This window comes from Microcaecilia unicolor, chromosome 1, assembly GCF_901765095.1.
Source record: "Microcaecilia unicolor chromosome 1, aMicUni1.1, whole genome shotgun sequence".
Lineage (NCBI taxonomy): Eukaryota > Metazoa > Chordata > Amphibia > Gymnophiona > Siphonopidae > Microcaecilia > Microcaecilia unicolor.
Genome location: NC_044031.1, coordinates 388,868,706 through 388,884,851, shown reverse-complemented (window position 1 = coordinate 388,884,851; position 16,146 = coordinate 388,868,706). Strand labels below are relative to the sequence as shown.

The 16,146-nt window shown below is 47.4% G+C and overlaps 1 protein-coding gene across 1 annotated transcript in view; it reads right to left on the bottom strand.

The window, feature by feature from the left end:
* GTPBP1 (GTP binding protein 1) overlaps positions 1–16,146 on the bottom strand; it is a 146,577-nt gene that overhangs the window by 16,215 nt on the left and 114,216 nt on the right. The window contains 4 exon segments of the mRNA XM_030221005.1: positions 5,005–5,140; positions 6,766–6,948; positions 7,945–8,089; positions 9,135–9,249. Coding sequence (XP_030076865.1) covers positions 5,005–5,140; positions 6,766–6,948; positions 7,945–8,089; positions 9,135–9,249 — 579 coding nt within the window.

Below are 16,146 nucleotides of genomic sequence, written 5' to 3'. Positions count from 1 at the left end.
CGGGGGCGCCGAGGCGTAATCTCTACTACTCTTGGCTTTCTTGAGAGCCGAGTCCACAACTCCAGAGTCATGAAGCAACTGGGTCCTCATCAACTCCGGATCCCCATGGACTCGATACTGGGACTCAACCTTCTTGGGAATGTGGGGGTTACTTAACGGTTTCGCCCAGTTCACCATCAATGTCTGCTTGAGGACATTATGAAGGGGAACAGTGGACAATTCCTTAGGTGGTGAAGGATAGTCCAGGACCTCGAACATCTCAGCCCTGGGCTCGTCCTCAGTAACCACTGGGAAGGGAATGGCCATAGACATTTCCCGGACAAAGGAGGAGAAAGACAGACTCTCGGGGGGAGAAAGCTTTCTCTCAGGTGAAGGAGTGGGATCGGAAGGAAGACCACAAGACTCCTCGTCAGAGAAATACCTGGTGTCCTCCTCCGCCTCCCACGAGGCCTCACCTTCGGTATCGGACACAAGTTCATGAACTTCAGTCCAAAGCCGAGCCCGTCTCGACACCGAGGACCCAGGTCCCCTACGGCGGTGCTGAGAAGAAGACTCCCATGCCAGCGGCAACGAAGCTCCCGCCAGCGACGTCAGCGGGGAGTCCTCCTGGGTGGCAGCAGACGCCGGTGCCACACACGCACATAGGCCAAAGACGTCGAATGTTTGCAAGACTGCAGCATCATCTGAATCACCTGAGGGGAAAACCCGTTTCCTTCTCAACCGTTCCCTCTCAAGGGCCACACCGTAAGAGAGAACCGAGACAGATCCGGCATGACAATTGGACCCTGACACAACAGCACCGAGCACCCCAGCTGCAGAGGCTCGCCTTCTAACAAGCGCATCAGATCCCCGAACCACGGCCGACGCGGCCAATTCGGAGCCACCAACAACACCGGATCCGCATGACATTCTACCCTCTGTAGGACTCGACCTATCAAGGGCCACGGGGGAAACACGTACAGCAATACTCGCTGAGGCCACGGAAGGACCAACGCATCGATCCCTTCCACTCGCGGATCCCGACGCCGACTGAAATACCGAGGAACCTGAGCATTCTGTGCCGACGCCATGAGATCCACTACTGGCATTAACCACTTTAGAACTATCTGGTCGAACACCGACCAGTGCAGAGACCATTCTCCGGGATCCAACATGTGTCTGCTTAGAAAATCCGCGTTCACGTTGTCCACCCCGGCCATGTGTGCCGCCGAAATCTGCACTAGATGCCTTTCCGCCCAACTCATGAGCAGAGCCGTCTCGATTGCCAACCGCGGACTCTTTGTACCGCCCTGCCGGTTGACATACGCTACCGCTGCCGCGTTGTTGGACATGACTCTTACTGTCTTTCCGACCACACTTGAGTGAAACGCCAACAGAGCTAGCCGAATCGCCCTCGTCTCCAACCGGTTGATAGACCACTGAGCTTCCTCCATCGATCACCGCCCCTGCGCGGACCGACTGAGACACTGAGCTCCCCAGCCCAGCAGACTGGCATCCATTACCAAAATCACCCACTGAGGAAGTTCCAACGGCATGCCCTTTTTTAGATGGGCCGAACACAGCCACCACTGGAGACTGCGCCGAGAAGCCCCCCTCAATGGCAACCGCAACTCCAAACTGTGTACCTGAGGAGACCACCGGGACAACAGAGCCGCCTGAAGCTGACGCATATGCGCCCTGGCCCATGGCACTACCTCTATTGTCGCTGCCATGAGGTCCAGAACCCGAAGGTACATTCGAACCGTCGGACTCTGAACAGACACTAACAGCCGGACCTGCTGCTGAAGAGAGGCGATCCGAGAATACGGCAGAAAAACACGACCCACTGCCGTGTCGAACCACACTCCCAAGTACTCCAGACTCTGCGATGGGATCAACTGACTTTTGACTACATTCACTACCCATCCGAGCGATTCCAGAAACGCGACCACCTGAATCGTCGCCGCCACACTGTGAGCCCAAGAATTCGCCCGGATCAACCAGTCGACCAGATACGGATGCACCGGAATTCCCTGCCTCCGCAAAGCCGCTGCTACCACCACCATTATCTTGGAGAAGGTGCGTGGAGCCGTTGCCAGACCAAAAGGCAGAGCACAGAACTGAAAGTGCCTCCCTAAAACAGCAAAACGAAGGAAACGCTGATGGGCCTCTCGAATCGGCACATGCAGATACGCTTCCGTGAGATCCAGTGGCGTGAGAAATTCTTCCTGACGAACAGCCACTATGACCGAGCGCAGAGTCTCCATGCGGAAGGATGGCACCTTGAGCGCCCCCATTGACCCTCTTGAGAACTAAAATGGGTCAAAACTGGTCCTCCTTCTTCGGCACCACAAAGTAAATGGAATAACAACCCATTCCCAGCTCGTGCCGAGGAACGGGTACCACAGCTCCCAACTGGATTAAGCGACCCAGAGTCTCTTGAATAGCCTTTAACTTGACTCAAGAGTGACAAGGAGAGGGAAGAAACAGATCCGGCAGCGGGTGCTCGAACTCGAGCGCATAACTGTCGCGAACGACCCCCAGCACCCACTGATCTGAAGTAATCTGGGTCCACCCCTGATAAAACAGACGAAGTTGCGCCCTGACCTTCACCAGAGGCTGGACCCGCACACCTTCATAAAGGAGGACTTATTACCATTTCCAGCACCTCCGGAGTCCCAACCTCCTCGACGACCCCCTCGAAAGGACTGCGTCCGCTGGAAAAACCGGCTTTTAGAAAGAGACACAAATCTGCCCGGCCTGTACCGTCTCGCGTCCTTAAACCGACCTCTAGCCGAACCACCTCGACTAGCCGCCTTAGGCCGTAACTCCGGCAACCGTGAGACCTTGGTATCCCCAAGACCACTCATCAGTTTATCCAAGTCCTCTCCAAACAACATAGAACCTTTGAAAGGTAGAGAACACAACTTTGCTTTAGAGGCCGCATCTGCCACCCAGCCCCTAAGCCAAAGAGCCCTGCAAGCCGTCACCACCAGAGCCATATTCTTAGCCGAAGCCCTTAGCAAATCATAAAGGGTGTCTGCCAAAAACGAACACCCCATCTCCAATTTGGCCAGGTCCTGAACCAAACCAGTCCTATCTAACGCAGGCTCATCCAAGAGCTTCTCCGCTCAAAGGAAACAAGCTCTGGCTACCAAGCCCCCAACATACAGAGGCTTGCATGGCCAAAGCCGACAAATCAAAGCTGCGCTTCAGAAAGGACTCTAGCTTCCTATCCTGAGGATCCCGTAAGGCTGTACCGCCATCCACCGGAATGGCTGTAGCCTTAGTAACCGCCGTAACCACCGCATCCACAGTAGGTGGTTTCAGCAGGGCCAAATCTTCCGGAGGCAAGGGATACAGCCGCGCCATAGCCCTAGACACCTTAGAAGCAGCATCCGGCACAGACCATTCCTGAAAAACCATGTCCCTAATGTCTGAATTCATGGGAAAGGAATGGGAGGCTCTCCGAATCCCCTTAACCAAGGGATCTACCTGGGGTCCCTCCGCAGAGGGAGTGGCCGCCGGAGCAAACTTCAAAGTAGAGATCACCTGATCAATGAGCTCTAACAACTCCTCCTTATGAAAAATGCGACTGAAGAATCTTCCCCAGGCCTTAGCCCATCCTGATCCTCAGACACATCTAAGAGATCCTCCTCTCCTGGGTCACTCCAAACGTTCGACCCAGAGAAAGTATCTCCATAGGTTCCAAAATATCCACCCGTGGGCGCTTAACTCCCACTGAGCTAGCAGCCTCCTGGGAACAAACAGCCTGAGAGGGGCCAGCTCTCCAGGCATTATACAGAGACCAAACAAACTCAGGGGGAAAGCCAGACCCCCCCCCCCCCCCGACGCTGCTGAAGCCCCAACAACACTTCCCTCAGTCTCCGCGACGGACCCCCCTCGCTCCCGAGGCGGCAGGTCCATCGCGTGATCCGCAGCTAAACTAGGCGTGTTTCCCACCACACACGGATCCCCCGGCGCCGGTATGGAATGCACGGCCAAAAGGGCCGCGCTTCCCGCCAAAAACAGCTCCGTTGAGGCCGACCCGGGACGCGCAGCTAAAATGGCAGTGTTTCCCGCCAAAGCCAGCCCCGCCATTGCCGGCCCGGAATGTGCGGTCAAATCGCCGCCCAACACCTCCGCCAACTCAGGGGAAAGCACGGGGGGCAAGAGCGCTGACAACGTAGGCTCCCCACGAAATTTACATTGGCCACTTTACACTTCCAACGCCGCGCTTTGCGCAAAACCGACATCTCGCCGGCTTAGACATAATGGTTGCGAACACAATAAAAACAAACAGTTGCTTTGTGCTCTGATAGACTAATAGGCAAAACCGCCTAAGGCAAGAACGCCCTTGAAGACGTTTTATCTCTGGACTGCCACAAGAACGGCCAAAATAGCCGCCTTTTAAAAACGTTTATTTTATTTTTTAAACCTCGTTGCTGATGCCTAAACGCCTCAAGGGTACAGAACGAGGTCTGTAGCCGAGGTCAAGCAGTCCTCCAGAGGAAGAGCACAGGGGGAGGGACCTGGCCACCCGGGTGTGACATCCCACAGGGAATAAGAAGCCCCTTAGGACTTACACACTGTAATAGAGATACAAGTGTGGGTTCTCTAACATTTACAACCCAACTTAGAAACCCCAAACGGGCCTACCAGACTGAGTACATTGCACAGGTTGCACGCATCTACCCTCTGCTGAGACTGAGAAAATACTGGTTAGTAGAAGGTCTGCACAGGCTACTTGTACAAGAAGTTTTAGTGTTCTCAGTCTCCCTCTGCTGGTAGGAATGCATAACCCCCAAGCGTCTTGAACGGTCTGGAGGATTGCTAAGGAAAAGAGATTTTGAAAAATTATTTATGTAGTTGGCTTCTGCTGATGACATACATTTCCTAGGTCTGTAAATTTTTTTTAATCAAATGTTGTCAATTACCAGTTGAAATACATTATTCTGTCTAAAAATATTTTAAAAACCACCAAAACAAAATAAATGAAGCAGGACTTAGGAGCATTAGATATACCCATGGCCTGATAGCGAGGGCTGATGGTTGTGGGGTGATGCAGCACTAGGATCTCAGCCTCAAATTCCCAGGAAGCCTGGGGGTTCAGGCGAGGGGACACCATCACCATGCCTTTCCGGATAGATGAACGCTTGATCTAGAAGGGACAGAAGAGTGGAGGTGGTGGGGGGGGGGGGGGGGAGGAGGAGGAAGGAAAACGTTACTGTACAAAAAATAAGATAATCCCTCTCCATTCCCTTCTGAATATTATGCAGTATGTCAACTAAAATATTCCCTCTCCAATCCCTTTTGAATACTATGCAGCATTTCAAATGTGTGAAAGACTATCAGTTCAAAGTTTCATGATAAGTCATCAGCTTGTTAATTTCTTAAGCAGCTGTGCTATAATTCTGAGTATCTGGGAGCTGACCATTAGCACTTCATCTGCCTGGCAGCCAGAAGGTACATTTACTTTCAAATGATAGCATGCACACTGCCCAAAACCATTAGGTCTCATCCATACGAAATCATTAAAGACATGGTTCTGAACATGGCTGCTCCAAGACAGAGGTTAGCTGCTTAAATAAATTTCAAGTACAACTTAATGGTTGCATCAAGAGCTCTGTGTACTCTCAGACTAAAATAGAGCTAAGGTACAATCTTTCTACTTAAAATGACCACACCAGCTGTAAGGGATGCCATTGCAAGACATTTAAACACTGTTTTTTGTTTTTTTTTAATACCTCCCCACCCTCCCTTCAGCATTATTGCTCCTTCCAGAATCTCCTGCTGTTGCCATTTGCCTTCAAAAGCTAGTCAAAAATATATCTTATTAGTCCAATAAAAATATATCATCTTATTTTCCTTTTTTGCTTTATTTTTGCAGGAGGTGTGCAGGAGTAGCCTAATGGTTAGTGCAGCAGACTCAGTTCCTGGGGAACTGGGTTCGATTCCCACTGCAGCTCCTTAACCCTCCTTTGCCCCAGGTACAAATAAGTACCTGTAGATACTATGTAAACCACTTTGAATGTAGTTGCAAAAAAATACAGAAAGGCAGTATACCAAGTCCCATTCCCTTTCCCAGGTGGCTTCCCATGATTACACAACATGATAGGCAGTAACTGTATCAAAACCTATGTCAAAGTGTATAATAAGGCTGTAGTGACAATAGTTTGAGGTGTTTTTCAACCCAGTTCCTGGAACATACCCAGTTGGTTTTCAGGATATCTATAATAAATATTCATAATTCCAAACTCGGGGTTAAATTCTCAATAATTAGCCACACTACATCAATTTTACCACTATCACTGACTAATACACCATTTATAGTAAATCCAAAGCAAACATTCCCAACCCATTCATACACGATTTAATTTTAATTTTAAACAGTGTATGAATGGGTTGGAAATGTTTGCTTTGGATTTACTATAAATGTTGTATTAATCAGTGAGAGTGGTTAAAAACAAAAATGCACGAGATACGTTTTCATACCAAGGAGCCAATGCATGTAAATCTATCTAATGCATATTTGTTGTGGATATCCTGAAAACCCGACTGGCTGGGTGTGCCCCAAGGACTGGGTTGAGAAGCACTGTTCTAGTTCATATGCCAGTAATTCATCATGCCTTGCTAGTTACGGTACATGTGCTGGGAGACTGTTCTAGTTCATATGCCAGTAATTCATCATGCCTTGCTAGTTACGGTACATGTGCTGGGAGACTGGAATATAAACTCAAGAATGTGTTTCTTCTAACATGAACAATGGCCACCACTTTCACATACCTTCTTCAGAGCAAAAGAAGCAGTCTGGCCACCGCGCACCTCCTTCACTGGCATGCGCTTGCGGTGAATAGATTTGACAGCAATAGAAACGAAACTCCCAAGGGGATCTGGGCCCAGCAACAGAATGTCATTCAGTTTGATCAGGCCCCTCAGAGTAGTCCCTGACACCACAGTCCCCACACCCTGTGTGACAGAAACAGAAAAGCAGTGTAAAGGATTCAAACTTTTTGATCACTTGTATAGTGCATGCACATCCTGACCCCTTGCTTCAGCCAACTTAGGCCCAACTGTGCATTTCTTTGTCTTGCTCTCATCTGCCTATCTTTGGGCATGGAGTGCTCTTGATCATGTACCTCATTCTCTTATAAAGCTGCTTTGATCTGGAATAATCTTCCATGCTTAATAAGAACTCGGCAAGATTATCTTATGTGGAGTGGAGGAGTGGCCTAGTGGTTAGAGTGGTGGACTTTGGTCCTGGGGAACTGGGTTCGATTCCCACTGCAGGCACAGGCAACTCCTTATGATTCTGGCCAAGTCACTTAACCCTCCATTGCCCCAGGTACAAATAAGTACCTGTATACAATATGTAAGCCGCATTGAGCCTACCATGAGTGGGAAAACGTGGGGTAAAAATAAAAAAATATATATATACTGTATATGTTTCGTTCAAAGCTGAGAACATATAGGATTAGACATCCAAGCAAGGATTTAAAATCTTTTTTTATGTTTTACTTTTTAGATGCAATGTGATATATTAATATAATTTGCTAGGATTTTAGCTAGCTCTTCTCTTTTGCAATCCACGTCAAACTTGATGAGGGATTCAGCAGTACACAGAATTAGAACTGGATGCCTCTTGTGTGTGACTCTAGGCCCATGTTATCCAAGCAGTAGAAGCCACTAATGGAACACGTTTGCCAGCATAAGCACTAATCACTGGTTTATCAAGCCAATCCCATCTTCAGTCACTAATGAGCATACGTATGAATCCATCACTAACCAACATAAAAAGATAAGCATACCAAACCTGGCTCTCAAGCAGTGAGGCGATTATTTGTTCTGATGATTCTACTGTGACCATTTCTAAACGGCTACACAACACTTAATACACACCTCCTTGATTTCCTATTCAACTTTTACCAACAAAGCGAGAGGGACAAGTAAGCTGCCACTCCTTACAGGGACAGAGTATGTGTCATCAATTTGGAATTCTGCCGGTTCCTCCTCACGGGAGCTTGAACGTGGGGACAGGAGATTCAGAAACATCTTCAACAGGTCCAAGTTCTCCCCAGTCACATTTGAGATCTGGAAGATTGGACACATCCTACGATGACAGAGGAGGCAGTGTGGGAGAAGCAAATACTCTTTATTAAATAATCTATACACAGTTTACTGACAGTTGAGGCCTCATACTAAGTTTAAATGCTATCACCATGATGGGATTGCTGCATCACACTGAGCAGTCTAGCAGTTCCCTTTCCCACCCCGGATTTTGTGGACACCCTACCAGAATACTTGTCCAAAAATCCTATAAGTTCTAATACATACAATCAAATAAACCACACCAACTTAACTGTGTGTGCCACCAATCTAAAATTATACCTGAACACTTTATTTATTAGGATTTATTTACCGCCTTTTTGAAAGAATTCACTCAAGGCGGTGTACAGTAAGAATAAATCTAACATAAGCAATAGACAATTACAGCAGTAAAAATATTCAATTAACAATACAAAGTATGGCATAGTATACTATTTACAATGCCAACACAATACATAATAGAACATTTTATAAATGTTTTGATCACTTTTGAAAATAAGATAAAGAAGAATGTATATGATCCCCTTTATTTTTAACCTTCCTTTCTCCCATTCCCTGTTAGGAGGTGCCCACTGACAATATCAGTCTTTTTTCAGTACAAACAGAACAATAACTTTTCCCCATCATCCTTCACAACTGGAGTTTTACCACAGCACCCAGTAGGGGAGCAAACTATAACCCCATGGTATGCTTTGCTACCTGCTGAGGAGTGGCCTAATGGTTAGTGCAGTGGGTTGCGGACCTGGGGAACCAGGTTCAATTCTCGCTGCTGCCTAATTGTCAGCAGTGGGTTGAGATCCTGGGGAACAAGGTTCAATTCCCTCTGCAGCTCCGTGTGACCCTGGGCAAGTCACCCTCCATTGCCCCAGGTACAATATATAACAGACTGTGAGCCCATTAGGAACAGTACAAAGTACCTATAATAGAAATTGTAAACCGCATAGTCGCCTCAGGGAGCGCTTGCAGTATATGAAGTGCTGAAAATTAATAAATAAACCTGAAAAACATCATTAATCCCAGCCATCTTTTTCCTCTTCTAGATGCAATACCTTTCAGAACTGAAGTTGGAGGCTGTTACAATTACATCATCTTTGTTCTGAACCAACACAGGAATCTTTCGGCAACCAGGAGATTTTAGCAATCGTTGTAGTAGCTTCAGAGTTTCTTTTAAAAAAGGGCAAAAGAAAAAAAAAAAGAGCAAGCATGAATAGCTGATGTGTTTTTCTTAAACAATACCTATATCCCCATACAGATAATTGCTTAAGATGCATGACAAAAACTCTGTAGCTTCAGAGTTTCTTTTATAAAAAAAGGGGGGGGGGGGAGCATGAATAGCTCAGGTGCTCTTCTTAAACAATACCTAGATATCCCCCATACAGATGTTTAAGATTCATGACAAAATCGTTGTCATTGTTGCCCTGTGTCTAGTTATACAATTGTAATAAAGAAACATTCTACTTACAAGTTTGCAGTACATATTTTACATCATTACATTTTCTGCCTTTCATGATCAGGGAAGACAAGAGTTTTATAGACTATTCCAAGTTTTTGAAAACCTTTTTAAAAATACATACTAATATATTTACATGAGGATTTTAATTTACAAAGACCTACTTCTTTACCTCAAACCAATATGGTTGCCAGGATATCTACAAAGTATTGATCAACAAGGCTAAAAGTGAATTTGAAAAAAGCGTACCATTGAGACAAAAACTCATAGCAAGATCTTTTTCAGGTACATTAGAGGCAGAAAGCTCGTGAGAAAGACAGTTGGAGCAAAAGCGGCACTTAGGGAGGTCAAGGCCATAGTGGAAAGACTAAATGAATTTTTTGCTTCAGTCAGACATGGTTTTTAAAAGGTGACAATACAGAGGAACTGAAACAAATCTTGGTGAACCTGGAAGATGTAATAAGCCAAACAGACAAGCTAAAGAGTAGTAATTCACCTGGACTGAATGGTATACAACCCAGAGTACTGAAACAACTAAAAAATGAAACTGCAGATCTTCAATTACTAATCTGTAATCTATCATTAACATCGTTCATGGTGACTGAAGATTGGAAGTGACCAATGGAATGTTAATTTCTAAAAAGGGTTCCAGAATGATTCAGGAAACTACAGACCAATAAGCCTGATATCAGTGCCGGGTAAAATGGTAGAAACTATTATAAAGAACAAACCACCTGATATTCAGCTGTCAGCAATATTAAAGTCACTGTGGGTCGAATCTGTCTGTGCGCCAGCATAGAATACCTAGGTCAGCCACCAATCTGGAAGTTATGCGAGTGCTGGCCCATATTCAGAGCCGGCACCTAAATAGCTAAGTGGGCAAAGACAGGACTGCTTTTTGTGTAGCTCTATCTTCCATTTAGCCATGCAGGTATCGGCACTGAATAAGGCCAGTGCTCGTTCTAACTGCTGGCTCCTCCCTGATTCTGCCCCCCCCCCGACCACCCCAGCACTAACCGGCCAGTGTCACTGTGGTCAGAGCCAATCAACAGCCCTGCCCAGAGCCAATCAATTGCCGCTGAAAACTTGGCAGCCGGCCCACTCAGTATGGCTGAAGCAGACAAGAGCCTGACTACTTAAACCATGCTGAGTATCAACCCCAAAATTACTGAACAAAATAGGCAAATATGGTTTAATGTAGTGCTTATCAATCTTTCTGTGGCCATGACCCCATTTGCATAGCCACAGAAAGCAAACAACTCCTGTCTGATGGAGGGCTCACCCAGGTCACATCCCCAAAGGAGGTTTGTGACCTCCATTTGGGGTCCCAACCCACAGTTTGGTAAACTCTGGTTTAATGGGACAGATTCAAAAGTCTTGCCTCACCAATCTGCTACATTTTTTTGGAAGGCATGAATAAACATGTGGATAAAGGTGAGCCGGTTGATGTAGTGTATCTAGATTTTTAGAAATCTTTTGACAAAAGTCCCTCATGAGACTTGAGAAAATTAAAAAGCCATAGGACAGGAGGCAATGTCCTGTTGTGGACTGGGAATTGGTTACAAGATAGAAAACAAGAGTAGGATTAAATGGATAATTCTCTCAAAAGGAGGAGGGTGGAGTGCTGGGACCAATGTTTTTTTTTTTAAACATTTATAAATAAGGGAGTCGCTTTTGGAGGCCAAGAGCACCAAATAAGCCTGTTTGCAGATGATATACTACTGTATTTGGCACAAGTCCAAAATCACTTAGACCCTTGCACTAGCTATAGTAGAGGACTTTGGGAACATCTTGGGACTTTCAGTTAATTGCGCAAAGTCCGAACTCCTTTTGCTTGTGTGTGTGTGGAGCCTTGGCATGCTAGATTATCTATCGCACCTACACGCAACCCCATGAGGTATCTGGGAATCTACCTTAGTACCAAAACCGCAACCCTTTATCGTTCCAACATATTGTGCCACTTAGAGGCCATTGGTAAGCTTTGTCAGGCCCAGAAAGATCTTACTCTTTCACTACATGGCCGTGTCGCTTTTGTCAACATAGAAATGGTTTGTAAGCTACTTTATCCTCTTCAAACCATGTCGATCTGGCTGGCATGAAAGGAGGAATTTGGTCGATCATTTCCAAGTTTATATGGAGATCCAAGACTACTAGAATTAGAAAGGACAAGTTGCTTTTGCCTTGTTGCAAGGTTGACTTAATCTTCCAGATATGAGGGCATATAATATGGATGCTCTCATGCAGTGGAATCATGAGGGCTACATGGGGAGCTTGAATTTTTCCCTTCAGGGTGGACTGGGGATTGGAGCCATCCCTTTTGCTTTGTTATCTTATTGCATACTCAGGAGGGAGTCGAAGTCAAGTATCGCTCTAAAATTTCAATTTTTGTATCCACTACATGAGGAATGGCGTTGGTGGAGAAGGTTGCAAGGAAGAGCAATGGGTTCTTCCCCTTTTTTGATAATGGAGGGGAATTCTCAATTCCCTCCTGGGTGGGGGCAGTCAGTGTTTAGGGTGTGGCCTGCTAAGGGTTGCTCTTCATTAGGAAACAATGGAATTAGGCAGGGGGCTTTTCCATCTTTTCCCCCAAGTTCAAGAGTGCTGAAGCATTCCAAACCGCTATTTTTTCTCATATCTGCAGGTGCAGCACTATTGGGAATCCATTCAGAATCAAGTTCTGATTGACTAGTCTTTGGGAAAGCTAGATACTCAAGTTTTCAGGGACACCTCCCATTTTTAATAAAGTATCCTATTGATATAAACTTATTAAATCTATGCCCATGCCTCCTGGGAAGGATACTTTGAGGGACCGATGGCAGAGGGATCTCAACCAGACTCTTACAGAGCCTCAGTTTCTGGCCCTTTTTGATGTCCTTAGAGCTTATCTGCTGAATTGCAGGAGATACACTATAAAATCTTGCACAGACATTATCTAACGAGGGACGGGGGAGCGTGGCTGGGCTTGTGGGACAGTGACCTTTGCCTTAAAATGCAAACATCTGCCAGGCTCTTATGTTCATTCCTATTTGGAATGTTCAAGACTCACTATATGGCATGAGATCATCCCACTAAGAGAACATTATACATTGTAAACCTGATGGGACCTTATTGCTGGAGGCTTAGGAAACTGACTGCACAGGGTTTGGTGCCATGCATTGTAGATTTATTTATAATGCTTTACTCTTAGTCAAGAAGCTGATACTAATTTATTGGATCACTGAAGAATCACCACCTTGGCAACAATGGTTAGCCAAGATGCAGGATTTTGCCCACTTTGAAATCCTTACGTGGCCCATTAGTCCCACAATTCTGAAAAAAAGTTTATGTTGCACTTTGGTGTTCCTTCCTGAGCAAATATGGATTGCCTGGTCCCCCTATTCCACAATGATACACTGGCCTCAGTTGGGTGGCAGGTGGGGGGGGGGGGGGGCATTGTGATATTATGGTGTGGATGTATTGGTTGCATCTGCAGGGGAGTACGAGTGTAGTGTTTGTTGGTCTGATGGAGGTGCTGGATGAACAAGAGCCTGTGAGATTTAGAGGATTATAAAAATACTACCCAGTATGGTTTGGAGACATCTTTTTTCAAAATTGAGGGTTTGCGCTGTAAGAGTTCAAGCTGTTTTCATAATTGATCTTTAGAGTTTAAACTATACAGGAGGGGGCTTCGGTATATTCTATGCTGTTAAGTGTTTGATACTCTGGATCCTGGAACACCCTACCCTCAAACATCAGGAAGATAAAGTGAAGATACTTACCTGTAGCCTCCATGGATTCCGACACCGCCTGTTCCACTGGCCCCGCAGCCTTCTCCGATGGCTGCTCTCGACGAGCGTATCCGGGCCTTGTTTCCAGAACTTCTGGAAGGCTTACTGCGACAATCAGCTTCGGTGTCTGGGGTGATTGCACACCTGTTGTAGCGGTGTCTGGCCCTTCTCCTGTGGTGAGGTCTCCGACTGTGGTGCCGCCTGCGGCATCAGCTGCCACCCAGGTCGATTCCCCTTCGACATCGATGGAGAGCCATTCGCCACAGCAGGATCAGGCGTCGACTTCTCAACATCGCCACAGAGGACATCGTTCCTCGGCGTCAAGGCAGGTCCAGTGTCAGAGTACCTTGACACAGGTTGTGTCTGACACTCAGCAGGTGCGCTCGTGGGAATCAGAGAAAGATCCCAGGTACTTCTCTTCTAATGAGTCCTTTGGGATTCCCTCTGACCCTTCTCCTCCGCTGGAAAGAAGACTATCTCCACCAAAGAGTCTGTCTTTATCCTCCTTTTTTCCGGGAAATGGCTACGGCTATTCCCTTTCCTGTGGATGTTGAGGATGAGCCCGGGACTGACATACTTGAGGTCCTGGATTATTCTTCTCCACCTAAAGAGGCTGTGACAGTCCCTCTGCATAAGGTACTGAAGGAAGTCCTTATGCGAAACTGGTCCGCCCCTCTGTCTGGCCCTGTGGTTGCCAAGAAAGCTGAGTTCCAATACCGGATCCACGGTGAACCTGGATTGATGAGGTCCCAAATACTCCACAATTCCATGGTGGTGGATTCCGCTCTCAAGAGAGCTAAGAGTACTAGAGACTATGCTTCGGCGCCCCCAGGCAGAGAAGCTAGGACTCTTGACTCTTTTGGGAGAAAGACGTATCAGGCCACTATGCTCGCTGCCAAGATTCAGTCATACCAGCTCTTCATCAGCGTGCACTTGTGGGACTCGATAAGTCAACTGTCCAGCTTGGTTGAGACACTCCCTACGGAGCTGGCCGAGCCTTTTCGCCAGGTGGTCAAGCAGCAGAAGGCGTGTCGCAAGTTCCTGGCCAGGGGTACTTTTGACGTGACATCCAGGATCGCTGCTCAAGGTATAGTGATGCGCAGACTCTCATGGCTGCGTGTCTCTGACCTGGATCATTCTGTCCAGCAGCGGATGGCGGATGTTCCTTGCCGGGGGAACAATCTTTTTGGAGAGAAAGTAGAGGATCTCGTTAATCAGATTAAGAAGCATAATGATGCTATTGATTCTCTCTCCCACCGGGCGCCTTCTGCTACAGCCTCCTCATCTAGGAGGTATTTTGGAGGGAAGAGGAGTGCTCCTTATTTCTACTCTAGGCGTAGGTACACCTATTTCTCGGCAGCCTGCCCAGGCTCAGCCCCAGTGCGCTCATTCTCGTCAACAGTGTGCGTCTTAAGGCCCATTCTGCTCCCCAGCAAAAGCAAGGGTTCGGGCTTTTGACGGGCTCCAGTTCAGCATAGCCTCTGTAAAAGTGTCCGTACCGGATGACTTGCCGTTAGGGGGGAGGTTGATGTTTTTTCACCGAAGGTGGCCTCTCATAACCTCCGACCAGTGGGTTCTTCAAATAGTCCGGTTAGGATACGCCCTCAATCTGGAATCCAAACTTCCAATTTGCCCACCGGGAGCTCATTCTTACAGCTCTCAGTACAGGCAGGTACTTGCAAAGGAACTCTCCGCCCTTCTAAAGGCCAGTGCGGTCGAACCCGTTCCATCAGGGGAAGAAGGACTGGGATTCTATTCCAGGTACTTTTTTGTGCAAAAGAAAAAATCGGGGGGGGGGGGGGGGGGGGGGGGGGGGGGGGGGGGGGGGGATGTGTCCCATCCTAGACCTAAGGGGCCTGAACAAATATCTGGTTCGAGAAAAGCTCAGGATGGTTTCCCTGTGCACCCTTCTTCCCATGATTCAAGAGAACGATTGGCTATGCTCTCAGGACTTAAAGGATGCTTACACACACATCTCGATACTTCCAGCTCACAGGAGGTAGCTTCGATTTAAGCTGGGAACACAGCAATTTCAGTACTGTGTACTGCCCTTTGGTCTGGCATCTGTGCTCAGGGTGTTCACAAAGTGCCTGGCTGTAGTCGCAGTGTCACTACGTAGACTGGGAGTGCATGTGTTCCCTTATCTCGATGATTGGCTGGTGATGAGCACCTCGGAGGCGGGCGGGCGCTCTACAGTCCATGCGAATAACTATTCAGGTGCTAGAACTACTGGGGCTCGTGATCAATTATTCCAAGTCCCATCTCACCCCAGTTCAAAAACTGGAATTCATTGGAGCACTGTTGAACACAAAGACAGCTCGTGCTTATCTCCCCGAGGCGAGGTCAGACAACCTCCTGTCCCTAGTGTCCTTGGTTTGAGTGTCTCAAGAGATCACGGCTCGGCAGATGTTGAGACTTCTGGGGCACATGGCCTCCACAGTTCATGTGACTCCCATGGCACGCGTACATGAGATCAGCTCAATGGACCCTAGCTTCCCAGTGGTATCAAGCTGCGGGGAGTTTAGATGATGTGATCCAACTGTCCACCGACTTTCGAAATTCCTTGCAGTGGTGGACGATTCGATCTAATTTGATCTTGGGACGTCCATTCCAAATTCCTCAGCCACGAAAAGTGCTGACGACGGATGCATCCCTTCTGGGGTGGGGAGCTCATGTAGATGGACTTCACACTCAAGGAGCTTGGTCCTTTCAGGAAAAAGGTCTTCAGATCAACCTCCTGGAATTGCGAGCGATCTGGAACGCTCTAAAGGCTTTCAGAGATTGGCTGTCAAAAAGCAGGGGGGCACCGGATCTCGCCCTCTGTATCAGGAAGCCGTTCAGATG